Source organism: Dunckerocampus dactyliophorus, chromosome 21, assembly GCF_027744805.1.
Source record: "Dunckerocampus dactyliophorus isolate RoL2022-P2 chromosome 21, RoL_Ddac_1.1, whole genome shotgun sequence".
NCBI classification, from domain to species: Eukaryota; Metazoa; Chordata; class Actinopteri; order Syngnathiformes; family Syngnathidae; genus Dunckerocampus; species Dunckerocampus dactyliophorus.
The window spans coordinates 11803637-11825956 of record NC_072839.1 but is presented as its reverse complement, the minus strand read 5'-3'; the positions used below and the strand labels follow the sequence as shown (position 1 = coordinate 11825956).

The 22320-nt window shown below is 38.3% G+C and overlaps 1 protein-coding gene across 3 annotated transcripts in view; it reads right to left on the bottom strand.

Annotated features, from left to right (window-relative positions):
* The window catches only part of prex2 (phosphatidylinositol-3,4,5-trisphosphate-dependent Rac exchange factor 2), a 92693-nt gene that overhangs the window by 41842 nt on the left and 28531 nt on the right, over positions 1–22320 (bottom strand). For all 3 annotated transcript variants that reach the window (XM_054766430.1, XM_054766429.1, XM_054766431.1), the window contains exons 2-11: positions 19398–19469; positions 17806–17928; positions 17256–17360; positions 15481–15582; positions 14199–14360; positions 10100–10233; positions 8524–8627; positions 6105–6254; positions 5902–6043; positions 321–421 (exon numbers count right to left, since the gene is read on the bottom strand). In XM_054766430.1, the coding sequence (XP_054622405.1) occupies positions 321–421; positions 5902–6043; positions 6105–6254; positions 8524–8627; positions 10100–10233; positions 14199–14360; positions 15481–15582; positions 17256–17360; positions 17806–17928; positions 19398–19469 (1195 nt within the window). The remainder of the gene's footprint in view (positions 1–320; positions 422–5901; positions 6044–6104; positions 6255–8523; positions 8628–10099; positions 10234–14198; positions 14361–15480; positions 15583–17255; positions 17361–17805; positions 17929–19397; positions 19470–22320) is intronic.

The window sequence follows — 22320 nt, the reverse complement described above, 5'->3', positions numbered from 1 at the left end:
AGCCCCTGGACCGATTTAAGATGGCCACCGTTTTGTTAGGGGAAAAGAAAAACAAAACAAAACAAGAAAAGCGTCACACATTAAACTGGCTTGTTAAAGCACACCTAACATGCACAAACCAGAGGATATTAATAGCCATAATCCCTTACCTAAGGTGTCTGAAGGGAGGGTTTAAATGATGGGAGACCTGCTAAGACATAAAACAAGTGGAGGTTCTGCAGAGTGAGTGTTGCAGCATGCAGCGTGCTCGTTAGATGTGGTTAGCTTAGCAAATGACATGCTCTAGCACACAGTTAGGCTGGAGAGAATTAGTTACCCACCATGGTGAATGATGCCATTCTCCAGAAGAGCTTGACCCAAGTGGACACCTTCCTCTGGGTTGCCCGTCTCGCCGATTTCCATCAGCCAGGAAACAAATTCACTGGAGACACGACAGACAGGAAAAAAATCACAACGTCAACTGTTTTAAATAGATATAAAACAGACTGTAATAAAGCATGATGTGCTTTGATGTATATTATCTATAAAACCCACATCCAGAATATTTTTTGGGCTGTTGAATGGCCAACAATCTTGGATTTTTAAAGCCATAAAATGACAAATAACACATATTTCATTTTGTTTAAATAGCCATAAAATAGACCATATTAAAACCATGAATCCTCTTACATCTTTTATTTTCTTTTTGTTTAATGTTTTGGGGCCTTTCATTTCACGACCAGACATATGTTTTAAATAGCCATAAAAAGTCGATATCAGGAGTCCTAAATTACATTTGTCCAAGAGCCAGAATTTTTCTCGGCAGACACTATCCGGGCCAGATGGTACCATTTTTAAATAATAATAATATTAATAATAATAATAATAATATGTTGTATTTTGTATTTTTTTTTACGTTTTTTTTATTTACACTGTGCTGTGTTGTATAATAGTAGGATAGTCGCATAAAGGTTCAACACAACAAATCAGTTCATTAATCAGAATACTAATACTAATAATATTAATATTAATACTATTGATCATATTAATATATGGCTAATAATATTAATATGATCAATATTATTAATAATATTATCAATATTAATATTATTATTATTATATATTATTAATATCAGTATTAATATTAGTAGTAGTAAGGTTATAACTCTGTTTTATTTAAAAGAAATTACAACAAAAAAACAATAATAATAATATCATTGTTGTATTACAATCTTCCGTCGCTCTATCGCGGTTCACAGCAGATTTGCTGTTTCACGGATTTTATTTAGTGCTTCTTTTAATTTATTACAGCGTATGAACGCTGTTACAGGCCGAGCCTGGCCCTTTAAGAAGAACTGCATTGTGGGAAGTTGAGTGTCTATCTCTTCCCTCTCTCGTTTGCCTGCACCACCATTGTCAATCAGTCTCCTTCGTCCTGCCATGTCTCCTGTGTCATCGCTAGCTTGCTTGGTGGATATGGTGGTGGGAGTGTGATGGTCTGGGATTGTTTTGGTGCTTCAGGACCTGCAAGACTTGCTTTCACTTTTTCCACAAACGGCCATGTAGGTTAGGACTTTTTTTCTCCCTTAATAAAAAAAGTTTCATATTAAAAATGTTGTGTTCAGTTGTGTCATTAACTAATATTTAAATGTGTTTGATGATCTGAAACATTTAAGTGTGACAAACGTGCAAAAAAGGGTGCATACACTTTTTCACACCACTTCACTGCACATCAATCTATGTCCAAAAGTGGAGATACATGTTTTTAATCAGAAGAATGTGTATGGCTTATTTACAGTTGGGGCCCACATAAGAGTGAGAAAGCAGCTTGCAGGCTTTGTGTGTTTTGTCTGCTTCCAACTTTGTTTATTCTCCACACACAAAGCAACACCATCAACTATGAAGGGATTGAAATTGGTCCGAGTCAAGCTGTCAATTGAAAACATTTTCCTGTTTAATTCCCAAAAGGGAGGAGGAAATCAACTAAATACCAAAACAACAAACAGTGTCTAATCCTCTGATGGACCAAATGATCTAAAATGTCTAAATTGTCCATCATTTAGTGAGTGGCCTGAGAGAAAGAGGTCTATCTGATGACATCCTTAATGTTGCGTCTCCCCACACAAACCAAACAAACACTGGAATTCAGAGCCGTTTGGACCAAAACTTCCAAACATTGCACACTCTTTAAGCACTCAGCCTTGACATCTCAGCAAAAGACCGCCAGGGAAAAACACGAGGCCGCAGTCATGTCAATTTGTCAACTTGCGTGTCTTAAAGAGGAAGGGAACACGGCCCAAGTTCTCATGGCCTCAGGCGCACTGTTTTTAATTCAGCATTGAATTTGTTTGTGTTTTAGGAGTTCAACAATGATACTTAAACGTAGTGTAAGACTAATTTGTGGTTTATGCTATCCAGCCATTAATACATTACATTTTGTTGACACATTGTTGTCAAAACATATACTGAGATTCCACAAGCTTTTCCCCTGCTTCTAGTGTCATGCTAAAGCTAAGCTGACTGATTAGCAACAGAGACCAAGTGCAAAATGTTAACAAATTAGTGGTTTATTCCATCCAAAATTTGTATTTTGCTGACAGGCTGACGTCAAAACAAAAATATTGAAATTTCAAATTATGTTTCTTGCGTCATACAAAGCGTCATACAAAGCTGCGCTAGCTGTGTAGCGGCACAGATAGCAGTATAGTATAGCAACAAACATTTGTTGTTTATTCCACACATCGAGTCTCAAGCAAAGACGTGCAAGTCAGGAAAAGACCGGTTGATTTAAGTCCAAAGTCACAGGCTTTTGAATTTTGAATCCTTACAAGTCATGAGGACTGTTAAATGTTTGCCAAATAAAATACCATGACCTCGTAATTAGCGAATGCTAATTAATTACACCTCGGTAGCATGTTGCCACACCCTGGTTGTTTGTTCTTAAACCTGATTGGACGTTAATACAGTAGATGCATTCAATGAGGCAGATTCTGTGGGAAAATTTGGTGTCTTGCTGGAAATGTCATAACGGTCACGTTAGTTGAATACTTGGAAATCGGACACATTTTACTCAACACACTCACTGAAAATCTCAAGTGTTTTCAAGTCATCAGACTAAAGTCCGAGCAAAGTCCCGAGTCATTGATGTCAAAGTCCATATTGTCAAGTCGAGTGCAAAGTCATCAAAATTGTGAACTGAGTCCACGTAAATGAAATACAGTATGTAATATCCAAATATATGATTAACACAAAAAAAACACACAAACTGGTGGGAATGGCGGCCATAGTCAAGGTGTCTTTCACTAAGTATTGCTTGTAATTCATGTTACCTTCCATCAGGCATCAAGGTGTTGGCCCAAAACGTCTCAAACAGAAGCCGTAAAGCGCTCTACTTTCTCACTGTGTAAACCTCTCTGGCCCACGTTTGATCCTTTTAATCTTTTTCGCTGACAGGTCCATTCCTCCTCCAGACCGCCAGCGATGCGGCGTGGACAACGTTCCCCGAAACCACCGCGCCGTGTAAACCCGGCCACAACTATGTCCGACTTTGCCACGGGCTTTTAAAAATAACAGGAGTGGAATTGGAGTCGTTATTACGCAGGCACAACATGCACGTGAAATGTTTTGTTATTTCTTTTTGTTGTTGTTGTTTTTTTTTTTTTACACGTGGCGGCTTTAAATATCAGCAAACCACGCCTTGAAAAAATGTTATTTCAAAGCCTTTCCAAAGGGCAGCGATTCATCACCGTCTTAAAATAAGATCACGTTTGCAAGGAAAAGCTCCTTGACTACAGACAAATGTTTGGAGGTTCTTGAAGCCTGCGTGTCAAACCTTCATGGAGTCCACTTTGATTTACGACACAGGAAGCACGTTGCCGTAAAATACAACAGCAGGAGCCGTGCTTTTCAGTAATAACAGAGCAGCGTGGGTTTTAACTTGCTTTGAGTCATCTAATTTAGTGTTTCTCATACATTCTGACGGCCCGCCACCAACAGATTTGACGCTACCTGTTCTGCTTCGCTCATAAACACATTATAATGGGATTGGCGGTGAACGTAGCATGTCTTTCTTATTGGACACTTTTGAAGACGGAGCAGCAAATGCTGCTGTGAGCCGACACCATAAAGTATTGTTTTTTGTCATTTTTTAAAGGTATTTCAACCATTTCCAGTTTTTCTTTCCTTTCTTTGTAATGTTCTCATGTGGGTAATTATTTTATTTTTAGAATACAGTGGTGTGAAAAAGTGTTTGCCCTCTTCCTGTTTGTCACACTGAAATGTTTCAGATCATCAAACAAATTTAAATATTAGTCAATGGCAACACAAGTGAATACAAAATGCAGTTTTTAAATTAAATTTCTTATTATTAAGGGGAAGAAAACCCAACCCTACATGGCCCTGTGTGAAAAACTGATTGTCCCCCGTTAAAACATAACTTAACTGAGATTAATTGAGATCTATCAGTCTGGAAAAGGTTAGAAAGCTATTTCTAAAGCTTTGGGACTCCAGCAAACCACAGTGAGAGCCATTACACGAATGGCGAAAACATGGAACAGTGGTGAGCCTTCCCAGGAGTGGTGAGCCAACCAAAATGACCCCAAGAGCTCAACGACGACTCGTCCAAGAGGTCACAAAAGACCCCACAACAACATCCAAAAAACTGCAGGCCTCACTTGCCTCAGTTAAGGTCAGTGTTCAGGACCACCATAAGAAAGACACTGTGCAAAAACATCCCGCATGGCAGAGTTCCTAGACGAAAACCACTGCTGAACAAAAAGAACATCAAGGGTCATCTCCATTTTGCCAGAAAACATCTAGATGATCTCCAAGACCTTTGGGAAAAAAACTGTGGTCTGAACTTTTTGGAAGGTGTGTGTCCCATTGCATCTGGCGTAAAAGTAACACCGCATTTCAGAAAAAGAAGATTATACCAACAGTAGAACATGGTGGTGGTAGTGTCATGGTCTGGGTCTGTGTTACTGCTTCAGGACCTTGGAAATTTGCTGTGATAAATGGAGCCATGAATCCTGCTGTCTACAAAAAAATACTGAAGGATTTATCTGTTGGTGACCTCAAGCTGAAACCAACTTGGGTTCTGCAGCAGGACAATGATCCAAAACACACCAGCAAGTCCACCTCTGATTGGCTAAAGAAAAACAAAATGAAGACTTTGGAGTGGCCTGGTCAAAGTCCTGACCTGAATCCTATTGAGATGCTGTGGCATGACCTTGAAAAGGCGCTTCATGCTGGAAAAGCCTCCAGTGTGGCTGAATTACAACAAATCTGCAAAGATGAGTGGGCCAAACTTCCTCCGCAGCGCTATAAGAGACGCATTGCAAGTTATCGCTGATTGCAGTTAAGGGTGGGCCAACCAGTTATTAGGTTTAGGGGGCAATCACTTTTTCACACAGGGACATGTAGGTTTGGATATGCTTTCTCACTCAATAATAAAACGTTTTATTTAAAAACTGCATTTTGTGTTCAGTTGTGTTGTCATTGACTAATATTTTAATTTCATTTGTTTGATGATCTGAAACACATAAGTATGACAAACATGCAAAAAAATAAAAAATCAGGAAGGGGGAAAACACTCTTTCCACACCACTGTATGTCTAAAACCGTTAAAAAACGAGCTGCAGGCCGCACTTCGGACACCACTAAACTATGTTATTTGATGAGAGAAATACAAGTAAGCAGCAAGCACTGGAAAAGCGGGTCTTCTCCACAGCAGGGAAGCAGGGGAGCCATTTTGGCGTATAATGCTGTGATTTATTTAACAAGCAAGTCCCCCGACAGCAGACACATAATCCTTAAATAATTCATGGACAAGTGGACTGATAATACAGTGTATAACAAGACAGTGTGGCTGATGTTATTATTTTGCGTTTAACTTTATCCACAATGATGGCTCAGGATGCTTACCTTCCCAGGAAGCACTTAGGGAACGTGCTGAGTTTGCGTTTACGATCCTTAATGAGATGTCCCTTACTCATGAGCTGGTAGAGCTTCTCCCCCTTCTCGGACACCATCAGCCACGTGTCCTGCTCCATGCCCAGCGTCAGACCTACACACAAATACACATTAAACACCAGCATTCTTCTTCTACTTCTTCTTGTAGAACGTACTTTTCCTCCGCTCCCTCTCCTTCATGATGGCCTCCAGCCACTCCTGCTTCTCCTCAGGCGTCTTGGCCATGCAGACGAACCATTTGTTCTTGGCCGTGTTGTGGATCTTCCAGCCGTTGTTGACGATGTTGCCGCTGCTGTGGTAGTCGGCTGCCAGGAGGAGGAAGACAAAAAGGTTACATGACAAAAGATGGGGAGTGGCGATAGCGGCCCCCGCAAAGCACAGGAAGCTGGCGAGAATGGACACAGTTATCTGATGTCTGAAGACATTCTTTAGTACAGTCGAGAGCTGAGCGGGCTCGTCTCCAAACAAAACAGTCAATGAGTACTCTTTGCTGCCTGCGTTAATATAATCCTTATTGATTACATGTCCTGTCCTTTAACAACATTAACATGCACAACAATATTACCTCTCATTTTTATTTACTATTTCTTAACTCTGGAGTTGGATATAGTATGGAAGCTATACAAATACCCATTAGAAGTAGTAATATGACCAGTCATAGAAGTTGTAATATCATGAGAAAAAAAATAAACCTGTAATGTTACTGGAATAAAGCTGCAATATTAAAAATAGAAGTTTCAATTTTATTTAAAAAAAAAAAGCTGAAACATCACCGTTTTAGGAGAATAAAGTCACAATATTAAGAATTGTTAAAATATGTTTATGAAAATAAAGTCGGAATATTACAGAAAAAGTGTATTTTTTTTATAAAATAAAAAAACAATTGATGTTATGAAATAAAGTTGCAATATTTAAAAAAAAAAAGAAAATGTTCCATTTTTAGGAAGAAAAATGTTGACATATCACAGAAAAATGTATACTTTCAGGAAAATAAAGTCACAATATTACTACAAAAAAAAATTCAATTATGAGAAGAAAGTAATATTAAAAAAAGACATTATTATAATATTATAATAATATTACAAAAAACTTGAAATATTATATTTTATGAGAGTAAATAAGATTAACGTTTAAAAAATATATATATTTTATGAGAATGAAGTCAGAATATTACAGAAAAAAAAATTATTCTTTGAGAATTAATTCATAATATTGTAAGAAAAAAACTCAATGCAATGTGAACTTAAGGGAATAACATAAGAAAAATGGTTAAATTGTATGAGGAAAAAAGGTTAAACTATCACAGAACAATGTATAGCTTCAGGAAAATAAAGTCATAATATTAAAAACAAAAAATGTAATTTATTGAGAATAAAGTCACAATATTAAAAACGAAATTTCACAATAAATAAAATGTTTAAATGCTCCGGGAAAAAGTTGAAATATTCCAGAAAAATATATAGTTTTATGAAAATAAAGTGATAATATTATGGGAAATGTTATGAGAATAAAGTTATAATATTAAGGATTGTTTAAAAAATACTTGCAGAAAAAAAACAGTAATTTTACGAGAATTAAGTCAATATTATCTGATAAATGTGTAATTTTATGAGAAGGGGCATAGAAAATGGATGGATGGGGAAAAAACATTTGATGAGAAGAGAGTCAGAATATTACAAGGAGAAACTTTCAAAGAAAGTTGTAATATTACGGGTAGTTGTATCAGAATTAAGTCACAATATTATGCAACAAAAAAATACTGATTTTATGAGAATTAAGTCCTCATATTAAATGCAAGAAAAATTGTTAATTTTATGAAAAAACGATCGGAATATTACAGAAAAGTCGTGTTATGGATTGATTGATTGGTGGATAATGTCATAATGAATATTAATATTAATTTCCTTGAATACTTGCTTTCTAGAAGAAGAAAACCTTTTAAAAAATAGCATTTCTGTCCGATTTTAACCCATTTGAACAACATTTGCTGTGTTTATTCTGGGTCAAAAGCTACAATGGAAGCAAATTCCATCGGGATCTGATTCAGATTCTTGGCAGCAATGTAAAATGTCATTTCAAGAGCAGATACTTTTCCCTGCACGGGTGTAATAAACCCATGCCAATCATCATCAGCGTGACTATGTGGCAACCTTTATTTGGCAAAAGCCTTGAGGGCATTTTGTTAACCTCAGGGAAACCAAAAAAACCCTCCCAGCGCCTTCATTATGTAGAAATATGAGCTGTAATTCACTTGTTGGCGCGGACTTGCGTTTGCTATGCTCCCCCCGCCTGTGGAGGCAGGACATCCACGGGTCGCCACCTGCCTGGAGTGTTGATGAAGCCTCTGACTGAGCCCAACACATCCATCACTCAGCAAACACGCCCAGTGGAGTGACCATGCGCAGGAAATGATGGCTTCCACAAATAAAAGTGATAATCAGAGGCTACGCCAGGCCAAGAGACACAAGCAATCAGTGTGTAGCCGCAGTGGAGCACACACACGCTCATGATTCAACTCTTAGAGATGCTTCAACAAACCTCTGACTGAAATGATGCACAAGAAGCCTCACTTACCCGTGCCGTCGTCTACATTTTCCACTTCCATCACTTCGGTGTTGATTCTGCCCCTGAATAGGTAGCGAGGACCCTCTGTGGCTGTCTTGCTGTTTTTTAAACGCCTTAAAGAACAAAAGCAACAATGACCTTTTTGCTTTTTAAGGTAATTATCAGGTTATTTAGTTTTTACAGTTCAGTGAAGGCCATTAAGGATATTAAGGATGGGCATACTAATCTATTAACTGATTAAAAGTGGTGCGGAATTGATTGTTGATGAATCACATCTTGAAGCAATTGAGGCAAAAGGGACTGCAGCCAGCAGAGGCACCGTTGATTCAGTGTCACCAACAACATAAAATCAGTTAATACAATTTTAGTGACCGAGTGAAAAATTATTAAATAAAATAAATGAATACAATAAAATGCAAAGGAGAAAATGCAATACATACAATTCAAAATAAATTAACTTAAAATAATCAGAAAATAAAGAAAATTAATTAAAAAAAACAGAATTACAAAAATTAAATAAAACACAGCTGCGGCATTATTGCTGCTCAATACATCACTGGCATGGAAGCAGGAGTTCAGAACATTCCGAGTCTAATATTTTACACAAAAAAAACTGATTCATTTCTTTTTTCACTTCATTCATCAATTTAGAGCTACAAAGCTAAACATGTATACATTAAAGGAGGAAGTGAGAGAGCGTGGAAGGGTGTAGCGTGCAGAAGGTTACGCATTGTAGGGAAATTTTAAAGCATGCACATGCACACACATGCGCACACGCGTGCACACACATGCACACATAGAGTTCAGTTCCAAATGTGAAAATTGTAAATAGTTGATGGTGTTATATTTGTAAATAAATTGTTATTTTGATGTAAAACAACCCTTTTTTGTGTTGTTCGTGTTGTGGTATAGTTGTTAAGATAATTCAGCTGTCACGAAAGCAAAAAAATGTTTTTGTCAAAGTAAAAGTTATACTTGAAAATGTATCTTTTCACAAAAAGTTGGCTTTCTTTCTTTTTTAGTCAGGAACTGATATTTTCCTGAAACTTACCTGTGTTCTACTGCTACTAAAGAATGAAAAAAAAGTAGAAACAGACTTTTTTTTTTTTCCTGACGAAAGTCGGGAGTCTAAGTTTTCTTTTGGTAGGTTCCATCAGTCAAAATCATCTAAAATGGGCAGTACTTTTGAAAGATGGCTGGGATTGAATGAGTTAAAGTCAATTTAAAAACCAGAATACAAATAAACAGTCCAGCAACATTATTCTACTCAATACAACACTGGCACGCAAACAGGAGGTCAGAACGTTACCATGAAATGTCATGTGATTTGATCATTTAAGCATAATTTGAGAAGATACAGTTGTTGTACTGGATAGCTGGTGTATGCCAGTACAATTCTATTTGATACTGCATCATTTTTAATTGCCACTTCCTCACTAAAATCACTTTCTGTGTCTCATTAAAAAGGGACCAAGGGAGTGAATGATGGATAAATCCTATATTCTTTATGGTGTGTTGCAGCACTAAGATATGGGTAAATTAGAAATGAAAGCGTAATACAACAGAAATGACTGGAGGCAAGCACCTGTTTTTCTTCTTGCAGTAGACCAGGAGCTTGTCAAACAAGAAGAAAATCCTCTCCTGCACGTTCCCGGCAGAAATCTTCAGCAGGACGCCCTGCATGAGCATCTCTGTGCACGTGTCTGTGATATTGGAGCCCTGATGGAAGACATATGGAGGAGAGAGAGAGGACTATTTAAAGAAAAGAAAAGAGATGAACATTTATGTTGAGAAGGTTGGGTGCACCAGAAAGAGGAGGTTCTTGTACAAATTGAATATTCACACATGGAAGAGGAGATTACAAGAGCCCAGCCTTTCCGCTTCAATCTCTCGGGGGGTTTGTGAAGAAACGTCGGCCGCTTCCTCTGAGCAGATTGCTGCGGGACTTTAAAAATGCGCCGCGCTTAATGGCACCCATAGAATAACATCCTGCTGGGTCACACTATAGTAAATGTCTTTTCCTTCACCTTGCCTGCTCCTTGGGAGTTTATGTCCCACGTTTGATTGGATCCTCACAGCTAAAAATAACTTCCAGCACTTTCCCAAAACCTGCATGTTCCTTCATTCTCCTGCCTCCACACCCTTTTTTTATGGTTCTGACCACTTCATCTCCTCCTGCTTCTATGGCTCCGTCTCATTCAGTCACCTTTTTAAATTCTACTGGTCTTTCAAGGCCTTTTTAGCATCCAGGTCCCTGCACAGATGTTAAACTCATTAGCAGGCTGCAAATGTGTGAGCGGAAAGGCCAACGGTGCCTTGAACGTCACAACGGCCCTCAAATTAGCATCTGCATGTTCTTCCATATTTCACCCTAATGTTTCAGCCCACGTAGTCCTTTAAAGGATAAGGACCCATAGTTGGCAACTTCACATTTTAGTGGAAACAGATGCAACATACATCACAATTAGGCAGCGGTATCATGCGACTGCTTGCCAAACAGCTATTGCCTGTACTTTGTAAGAAATATATATATCATACAGATATATCACCATTAGAAATATAAAGTATGCTTTTTTTTAAGTTTACTAAAGGAAAAAAGTATTTAAAATAATTCTAAATATATTCTTATGAAAATAATAATAATAATAATAATAATAATTTGTGCATAAAACATTTAGTAAAAACTTCAAAATAAAATAATAAAACATTATATATTCTTAAATATATTATACTGATATTTTATTTAAAAATTATTATTATTAAATATTTGCAAAAAAGTTTGAACAGAAAAGTGTATCTCTGGTGTTCAAAATGTGAATTTCCAAGTATTTTAATGAAAAGTGTTCAAACAGCTGTTTTGTCATGTCGACGTCACCTTCATTCCTTCAGTCATAAAATGAAAGCAGACGTTTAAATCTTCATTTAACTTCATTTTCAAGTCAACGCTCCAGTTTTTTTAAAAGGCCAGCAATAACACCAGAGAGAAGGATGATGAATTGGGAATGACAAAGATGTTTTTCTAATTTATGACAATATATAATAGAAAGGTTTTTGTTGGCCAAGTCCAGCAGTCCTCGAAAGTCAAGTGGAGTATTTTTTAAGAATATTAATTAAGAACGGAATGCGAGGTGAAACGCACAACTGGAAATTACAACCGTGATGACCACGACGGCCATCGCCCCGTCCCTCCCACGCTCGGTAAAAGGAGGCGGAGTGGTCCTAACGAGCAAATATCCGAGCGTAAACGGGAAAAACAGTCCATCCCAGCATCCCCCGGGTCTATTTTTCCTGCTTTTCTTCGTTCCAAATCATTTAGAGCTGCGGAGGCAGAACCCACAACGGCGCTCCCCCCTGCAATGAGCTCATGTTTACAATTAATAAAAAGTAGTGAGGGAAAACCACAGCCAAGACTGTGTCACCACGCCCAACACTGGACTTCTTTCTCATCATATTACACTAAAAACATGGCTATTTTTAGCTTGGATGCTGTATTAATAGATGAGGTACACAGCTATTTAGGAGTATAAGAAGCCTTTATTAGCACCCAGACAGGGGAATGTCAATGTTTACACTCTCGCTATATTAAAAAAAAAAGCTACATGTGGTACATACTGGGGAGAAAGACACATGCACGATCAAGGTGCTATGGATGTGCGATACGTGGAACACTTTTTAAGTTTTTCATTCCTTTGGGGTTTTTTTTCAGTTTATTATATGATGTTTCAGGTTTATGTTCTTTATTCAATTATGGAATGATTTGTCGCAGTTAACATTAAAATGATGCTATGTCCATGCACCCTTATGATGTAAGCTGTAGTGTTTTTTCCCCTTTTTAATTTTCATTTTAGTTGTATTTGTTTGAAGAAACAAACAAGAAATGTGGTTCCTCTTCTAAAGACGCACAAGTGAGCGATTACACACCTCAATTGGCGTAGCCTGTGTCAAGCTGCCAAATTGAAGCCATGGAGGTTTTACAGACTAGTTTTGATTCTCGCAGCAATACGGGACAAAGGTTGTCCCTTGTCGACTCAGTACGGGTGTTGGCACAGCAGCACACATGTAGGGTTTGCTGCCACATGCCCATTGGTTTTTGTGATCGGCTCTAAAAGGCAATTATCGGGATATGCCAATCACGTGTTCGTCCGATATTGATCGATGGCCGGTTGATGGTTTAAAATGGAAAAAAACAACTACAGTACTCTATAACAACTTTTCCCATAATGCATTGTGTTTAAGCAATGCAATCATTGGGGTGCTGCAATGACGTCAGCCTCCCTCTAGACTCCGGGCTCCCTCTGGTGGACAGATGCAGCATTGCAGTGTCATCCATCCATTTTCTATGCTGCTTGTCCTCCAATGAATTGATTTGCTCAGATGAAATGCATTTTTCCATTTTAAACTCGTATTGTTCCATATTTGTATATTTCTTAGGTATACCTTTTGAGTGTTAAATTGCTGTGTGATGAATTTAGTGTTTTTGGGAAGATAACACCGTGAGTGAGACTGTTATATTGAGTAATGACCTCCTGCAATTTCCAGTGGGTTGACAAGCCCATTGTGAGTTTTTTCATGATCTTGATTGGCTCTTGTCAAATAAAGAGCTGCCTGGTCCTCACAGCCTTGTGCATGCCACAATATGCCATTTTATGACATGGCCATGTGTGGTTTATAGTCTGGTGTGGCTTATACATGTACAAATCTGTTTTTCCCTCTAAATTTAGTGGGTGTGTGGGTGTGTTATACACCGGTGCAGGTTATACACTTGAATTCATGGTAATAATTTGTGTTGCTCCTCCAGAACCACTACAGAAGACACATGTACACTCCTACAGACATCATGCTCACATTTGTGTTTTGATTATTTTATTTTATTAGTATGAATAGAGTATTTTATTTTACATTGTAATTATAGATATTTTTTGTTATAGTTTAATTTTATTTAGTAATAAAATATATGATATATATTTTATGCATATTTTTTCTGTGTTTGTTTCTTTTCAGTTTGGTATTTTATTTATTTGTAGTTTATTTGTCAAATAATTAATTGAAAATAAAATATCTTGTAGTGCCTATTAAAAGCGCCATACGGTGGCCGAGTGGTTAGCATGTCCACACACAGTCAGCATATCGGGAAGACCTGGGTTCAAATCATTTTTTTTTTTACAAAAAAACCCAACAACAATAAATGTTTGGGAAAAACTGCTTTGAAGCCATGTCCAGTTCATTTTATTTCAGTATTAGGCAAGCATTCATCTGAGATCTTACTCATATTATATTATCAACACTAATAATAAGCATGTCCATAAACATGTGAAGATGTTCAGTGCATGCCAATAAGTCAATGACAATGTGAGCCTCCATCACTGACCCACTGACCTTATTAGAGGAAGAAAGCTAATCTTGAGGCACAAGAAGAAGAAGAAGAGGCGCCACCTGAGGCTGACTGGATCAGTCACCCTAAAAAGCGTGACGGATTTCAACCGAGGGCTCATCCAGGCGGAAAGCATTTGTCCGTTGTGAATAGGAGTCATTGTTCCCGGCGGAGAACAAGAAGGCCTTGAAGGCTGCGCCACCACCACTTGTTGCTCAATTGGTGGCAGAAGGCTAAGTGGCTATAAATAAGTCATGACGTTCCGCTTTGGCAGGGATCGACTGCAAATTTTTTAAAAATTAAACAAACCCACCTCCCAGCCCTCAATGTGGGACTGCCATTCTTCCAAGATCTCCAGCTTTTCCATTTGCCTCTTTGCTTCGTTGATGCTGGAGCACACGGCCTTCATCACCTGCAGGGACTCCTGCACCAGGGCGAAGTCGTTGTGCTTCTTGGGGGTCCTCTTGAGCAGCTCCTGGACACACGCAGATCACACATGCCATTCCTTGCATAATTACGCAAAACAACAAAAAAAATCTTGCCAGGTGACAGTAGCACTCATCTTATAATGCACATTGCCACTACCTAGAGGCCTGGATGTATCGCTGATTACAACCCATAGGACATGTTTGGCCTTGGCGGAAGTCTACACTCCAACGTTTTATTCCGAATGTTGTTGATCATATGTTATTACGAAGGTTATTACACCAAAACTCCCTAAATTCTTAAAACTACTCATTATACACTAAATGCAGCAATTAACAGCTACTTTCAGTTAAGCGGCATCTCGCCTATTGTCGTCTTTGGTATTGAATGAGTTAAGTTAAAAAAAAGAGAAAGTCCTTGTTACAGTATTTAAAATTTGTGTTCACATTTCAACACCCCATCCTCTATGTGGTATACATCAGGGGTGTCCATTGTTGACATTAGCTTTGCGCTATCAAAAAGCAAATTAGTGTAATATCTAATAACATATGCAATGAATAATGAATTAATTTTATTTTTAAAATATGCCAAGCGAAGTGAGGCACACTCCCGAGCCACACTTTGGACACCGTAGGTATACATATAGACAAATTAAGAGGAAAATATATTGAACATGGCTTTTAAATGGTTGCTGCGTGCCTCTACTATGTAAACATATAGATATAAATGTAGCATGTCTGCTTCTATCCAAGTGATTTACAGAGTCCAGGAAGGCAATCTGACACATTTTACAGCGGAGAGCAGCTGTGCGTCTTCAATATGTCCGGGCGTCAAATTACCCCCTTTATTATTCTTCCATCTGTGCGTCCATCCTGGTGGCTGTTTGGACAACGTCTGGGTGAGTTAATAAACGAGGATGAATGACATATAGAGACGCTCGGATGGCTCGACTTCAAATGAGGCTTTGAAGGCGGGTCGAGTACCGCTGGAGTGAGGGGAAATGGAAATTTTGGAACGAGCAAGCAGGGAGGGCAGGTATGAATGAGAGGTTGTCCATGCTGGGCTGACGAGGTTGATGGCATAATCCAGATTAGGGACCGAGTGGTGGTGGTGGCGGCAGCGTCGGCGTAACGTATGGTTAGAAGTCACAAGGTATGCAGCATACTCACTCGCAGCAACAGCGGGTACTTGCAGATCCTCTGAATGGGAGCCACCAGGTAACCCTCCAGTGGAACCTCCGTGTTTTTTCTACCTCCCAGCAACATGCAGTTCTAGAACAGAGACAGTCAAAAGTATTGGGACACCTGGCCATTATTAGGAAATAATAGGAGTTGCTTGAGCAATTTCCACTCTGTGTGTGCATGACTTGTTTGAGCACTGGTGAGGTCAGAATCTGCATTCAGGTCAGTGTTTTTTGGGGGTTCTTCCACACCAAACTCTTCCAAGCATGCCTGTAACGGCCTTGCTTTGTGCACTGCTGGAACAGAAAAGTGTGGTCCCACAAAAAGGTGCACGCTGGCACTTGTCCACTTGAAGATGAATAATTACAACTAAGGGGTGAAGCCCAACCCTTGATTGATTAACTGATTGATTTACTTCATTAAAACACTTGGAATTGAAAATTAAACCTCCAACAAAAACATTACAGACAACTTTTTTTTTTTACATTTCCAAAATTAAAATGTAAAACTACATTACAACATTGATCACCATTAAATGTTATTTACTTTTCATGCTTTATTTTTAACCAGGAATGTGCATTTGACAAAATATTGCAAAAATTAGCAAAAAATCTACTGATTTGTTATTTTTTTAACATCACTTTTTTATGAGATGAGAACCCCCCCCCTCAGTTTCCATGCCAGTGTTGTCTGTGTTGCTGACTAATGTTATTCAATGTAGTTAGCTTGGATGTAACCCAATTGATCATAGCGGAGATTGTGTTCTGCGCTTCTTTAGGACAGAAATCAACAGCGCCTCTGCTGGTTACAGCCAAGTAGTGCACTTCCTTTTGCCTTAATATGTTACTAAGCCCAACTTTTCTGTTTTTATTACTACCTTTCTTCAATAATGTGCTCTATGTGCTTAACAAGAGTGTAAATAATTCAGTTCATATTAGATACAGCCATGTATGTATTATGTACTTTATATATGATATTGCATGTTTCATTTGTCATTTACAGCTGCAGAAGAGGTCATAGCTTTGCTGCAGAAACAATAAAAAAGGTTATTCGATTCTTAAAAAAGGAGTGATGCGTGGGGTCTTGTAAATACACACCCAGCTGAGTAGAGCCAGCAAGCAGGCTTGCGGCCATCTTTTTTCTTCTAGCGCCATACATGATGCTCCCCTTGTGTTAGTCTTGGCAGGACAGGAAGAGGAAGTCTACCCCCGCACATCAGCTGTCTCGCTCACTCATACACACACTGGGACAGGATTTGACACTGTCCAGCCTGCCGTGTGTGGGTGACTTTGTGTTTGTGTAACTATAAGGGCAAGTTGATGTAAAGGCTTTTTATGGGAGAGTACTTTTAATGCCACTTTGGACTACAAAATACACAAAAACTTAATTTTAAAGCCCCGTGGCGTCACACACTTTTAAAGTGGGGAAAAAAAAACATGCCAAACACACAAAAAACATCATCTTTCCCATATTTTAAGGTTAAAGTTCACAATTAAGAGGTTAGAAAACGTTCAAGAAGCCATGCCGAGTCACACATCAAATTAAAGACCCTTACGAGAGCTTTCCCGTTCTACAATTATTTTGTCAATATGATGATGCAAACACCAAATGAACATGTTTTTGTACTTTTGACAGGTTAAAGCGCCAAGGTAAATAATAATACTGTAAGATAATAGTCATTTCTAGCCAATTTTATCCAATTTTCCATTTGCTGCATTCATTGCACATAACACAAAGGTTTTTAAGCTCGGGTCTCCTCTCACCAGCAGACACGTGCGGACGCTGCGGATCTTGTTGAGCTCCAGCAGCAGCCTCTGAGCCTTCTCGTGATTGCCGCAGTACTCGTCGTAAATCTGGAAACGACTCCTCTGCAAAAGACATAGATATTATTTATTTTTATTTTTTATCTATGATTAAATCTGTACAGCCCTAAGAACACAAAAGAACTTAAGACTACAACGTTGCTATTGGCTAAATAGCAAGAGGGGGCGTGTGCTCGGCCATTATGCTACACGACTGTAGTTGTGGTGATTTGATGAGCTGTACTGCATCTTCATCCTGTTTTCTAGGAATGAGCTAATGGATTCCACATGAAGGGAGAGGTCAGCATTAAACTTTTGATTTGATTCCCTTTTGAGCCTTAAGCCAGATTGTTTACTCTTGGACTCTTTACAGGCTGGAGCAATCAACACAGAAAAGGAAAACAGGTCTTGATGATCACTTGTGATAAGTCATATGATTGTGTATCATACCGCAGCATTGGAGCAATAACAGCAAAAAAAAAAAAAAAAAAAGTGATCATTTCCAACTCACAAAGTGCAAGAAGCAGCGACCGATCTCGTGGTGAGCGTGCGGGTCGGGCTGAAGCAAGTCCTCCACCATGGACAGGAAGTCTCTGTGCACCGCCAGGATGTCCACGATGTTGGAGAACAACACCTGAGAGAGGAAAAAAAGACGGATGCAAAGCGCCTTTGGAAAAAGTATTGGGAGACCTGGCCATTCACACAAATATTGCTTGAACAATTTTGAAAACAAACAAAAACAGCCGTCTGGGGGACTTTTTTTTTTAGAATCTGCATCCTATTTGGTGTTTGTTGGGGTTCTTCCACACCCAACTCATTAAAGTTTGCTTAATAAAACTTGCTTTGTGCACTGTGGGAATAAAGTTGGAAGCGTATGGTGCATAGAGAGTCGTCCCTCGCCACATAGCGGCTCCAATTTCGCAGCTTCACTCTATCACGCTTTCAACAAACATATTCATGAATAAACCATTGCCTAAATGAAGCATTTTGAAGCATAAAAATGACTAAATGAACTAATATACAAATATAAGACATTCAGAAAATTTTAGTATGTAGTACTCCACACTGGTCACCAAGTGTCAGTAATGTTACACTGATGAGAGAATAGGCACCGTAAGAAGTACCAGTAGTCAAAAGAACAAAGAAACAACAAGGAGCTCTCCCAGTGCTAACATGTGTGAGTGTATATAACTTATTTGCTCTCATTATCTCTACTATATTGAGCAATATGAGTGTAAAGGTGACTATAGGGGTGTTATTCCATGTCTACAGGGATCTAATCATGTTAAAAAAAACACATTTAGAAGGTCGTAAACAGGTGCTCTAACTATGAAAATATTCCATTTATAAATATGGAATCCTACTTTGAAAAAAATACACTTATGACAGTCAGGTCTGAAACCAATTAAGCACGATAAATGAGAGATTGCTGTACAACTAAGGGCGGTTCTTTATACCGAGGCTTCATTTTAGCTTAAACTAAAGTAACCAAATATGGTTCTCTTCCTTCTAAAAGGCAACAATTTGTATTCTACGACATGAGATTTACCTTTTGACCTTTCTACATTCACATCCTAACCTGAAACCGACATGTGTAAATAAACATATAAACAACTTTATGGGCACCTCAGAGGTCAAAGGTTTATTAGTGGATGTCAAAGAGGAGTTGCGCTTCTAGCAACACAAACGGACGGGAAATTTTTACCGTCTGGAATCAATATGTTGGCATGAGGGAACGTCTGGTGCACCCAAATGTTATGAATGAGCACGTTTGCTTTGATCGCCTCATTCCAGACATGAATTAAGAAAGAACAGACTTTCCGTTTTTTTTTTTTTTTGGGGGGGGGGGGTTCCGTTTGTCTGTTAGGTGACACACCAGCGAGCTCATCCTAAATCCTCTCGGGGACGACGTGTTCCCAAACACAACATAAACTGGTGAGTCTATTTTGAAAAAGCTGCGGGTTGTGCAGTAAATATCCACTGATGTTTACCTCCAAGCGAGCGCATCCTGTATGATGTCCCCCAGCTGGAATGGCTTATAAATAGAAGACATTAACAGCTGCTTCCTGGTTGGCCCCCATTCACAACTACATTTCTCCTCACCTTGACCGTTTCCTCTGTGATGTTCTTGTCCATCTTGGTGGCGGCGTACTGGTTGAGACGGTGCAGGAACACCTGGAGGAGGAGAGGCAAGAGTTAACATTTTGTTGGGGTTTCATGTTAGGCCAACACGGACCATTTGCAGCTGCAACACTTGGCCGCCGCAGCTAATGGCGACCTGATACGGGCGAAACTTAATCTTTGGCCCACTCCAAGAAAGAAAACATCATAATTGCAGCGATGGTATTTCAAAGGCTATGCTAAGTGGCTGCAGAGTGTGTGAATGGAGGCGGATGGGAAGCGTTCCCACTCACTAAGGAAGCCGCTTCCCAACCTGCTTAACTCAACACTTTATGGAAAATGGGAAAATAAAGAAGGTGTGCTATGGAGGAATTCATCATTTCTCATCTGGGCCAGATGGGGAGTTTTTACATGAAAATTTGAATGTTAAAAAAAAAAAAAAATTCTGGATGAATGAATTTTTTTTTAAATAAATGTATAATAAAAAATAAAAATAAGAATTATGAATAAATATATAAAAATAAATAAATCTATAAAAAATATTTTTTTAAATAATAACTTTATTTTTTATAATACATTTAGAAATAAACTAATCTTTTATAATGCAACAAAACACAAACTACAATAATTACGTATTACTTAAAAAAATCTAAAAATATAAAATTATTAGTAATAATAATCTAAAATAATACTATTAGTAGTAAGAGCCTAGTTTTATTTATTATATCCATCCATTTTCTATACAGCTTGTCCTCATTAGGGTTACAGGTAAGCTGCAGCCTAACAGTATAATATAAATTATATACAAAAAAAAAATAACTGTGCTCGCCTGAAGTCAGTCAGCACAATTATTATACTGCTTTAATTTACTTGAAAAAGGAACTTGTGAAGTCATTTTTTTAATAATGTAACAAAACAGACCACAGCAATTATATATATATTTTTTTTTATAGAAGAACAATGTAAATTACTACTGTTAGGAATATTAGCCTGGTTTTATTTATTATATAATAACAATAATCATATTTATTAAATAAATTGAAAAAGGTACAAACCTCATAGGAAGATGTTTTTTTTTTATAATGTTACAAAAAAACAGACCGAAATAAAAACACATTTTTTTGTCAATGTATGTTTTTCTGTAGGATTGTTGTTTTATTTTAGTAATATAATTATATAATATTATATATATATATATATATTAATATTAATATTATATTACTATATTATATAATTATTAAACATTTTTATATCTAATTAAAAAAGGAATGCATTTTTTATGAAGATGTCTGAGAATGCAATAAGACAATATCCCTACAGATACCGATACTACAAAATAAAATAAACATTTTGGTGCACCTCCTTGTATGTGTGCTTCTTTTTGATATAAAACACATTCTGCACATAACCTGTAAGCATGTGTTGTACGCCTATGACAAACAATGGTAGATTGGCAAGATGGATATCTGTTCACTAAAGATCAGTAGGGTTCTTAATCAGACACAGGGGTGAAAAACTGCGACCTTGGAACAGCAATCTGACCTTTGAGAAAGCAAATGTAGAAAGCATGCATTCACCTTATTGGTTTTTGAGAACAAAAAGGTGGTGAAGCTGAATTTGTGTGAAAATCCCTCGCATTAAAATCACTATTCTCTTGCTGCTGATGATAAATAAAAAAAAACAAAAAAAACAAGCTAGAATGTGAGACAAATTGATTTCAACAAGACTTCAGAGAGAAACTGTACTAGTGAGTGGTGGAATCTGGGTTTGGGGGGGGGGGGTTACTTCCATAATCAGCCTCTTTGTTGCGGTCCAACTGGCTGATTACCATTCCGAAGCCGCCTTGCCTCGCAACTCTGACACTCTGCGCAGCATTAGCATGTGATTAGCAAGTCTAATATGTACAAACACCGAGCGGACTTGGACAAGGCTTCCAGTGTCGGACCTGGGTAGAGCAGCCGCTCATTTGCATCCGCTTCCGATCGGCGACGTATGGCATTAAACATAACGCAGGACAGTAATTATCTTGTAAACGTGGGGAAAACATTGAAGAGAAATGAAGTGTACTGATGGTGCACAGTGTATGTTATTCCTGGAATGGAGCACCAAAGCTTGCCTGGTAATTTAGTTGAAAGGCCAAACCTGGATAAGCTCCAGGAAGGGAAGCTGACTCACTGAATTTATGGGTGCAGTAGCAGTGCCCGGGCCTACTGTGAATCTAAGCTCATTTTTGTGCGGCATCCCACAGCACGTAAATATCATTTGCACAATTGGGTTGTATTTTACAGATCGTCCAAATTCGTTTTTATTCACCATCAATGGAGCTAAGCAACATTGTCTGCATGCTCCTTCATAATAAATGTACTTCCTCCACTTGTGTGCTGCCTAACGACCATGCAGACTTCGGCAGGGTGAAGTATTACACCCTGACAACAGATCCACCCTGTCTGGACATGGGCAAGTCCTGAATCACAAGTAGATTTCGGCACATTTTGATGCTCATCAGGGCCCTTGTTGGACATGCATGTCACGTCTGGTCAGGAAGCTCACAGATAAGGCTTTGAAACCTTGGTATCTATCCATTCCGCTTTCTAGAGCCTGTTAAAGCTCCAGTAAAGCTGGAGCCTATCCCAGCTAGCTTTGAGTGATTTAATAAGTGGTACCACTTTGGGACCTAAGGGTAAGAAGTGTAAGGTTTTTTTGGGGGGGGGGGAGGGTTTTGCTCCAAAAAGTCAGTGCCATGCTGGACTCGGTGTAGACATTTTTATCAACCATTAGACTGTAGTATATGTACAGTTTTTCAATAACTGTACATTGTAGCATGGACATTTCATGTACTACACTGTACATTTTTAGTAAAAGGATTTTATAATTCATACACTATAGCTTAGGAACTTTCTAAATT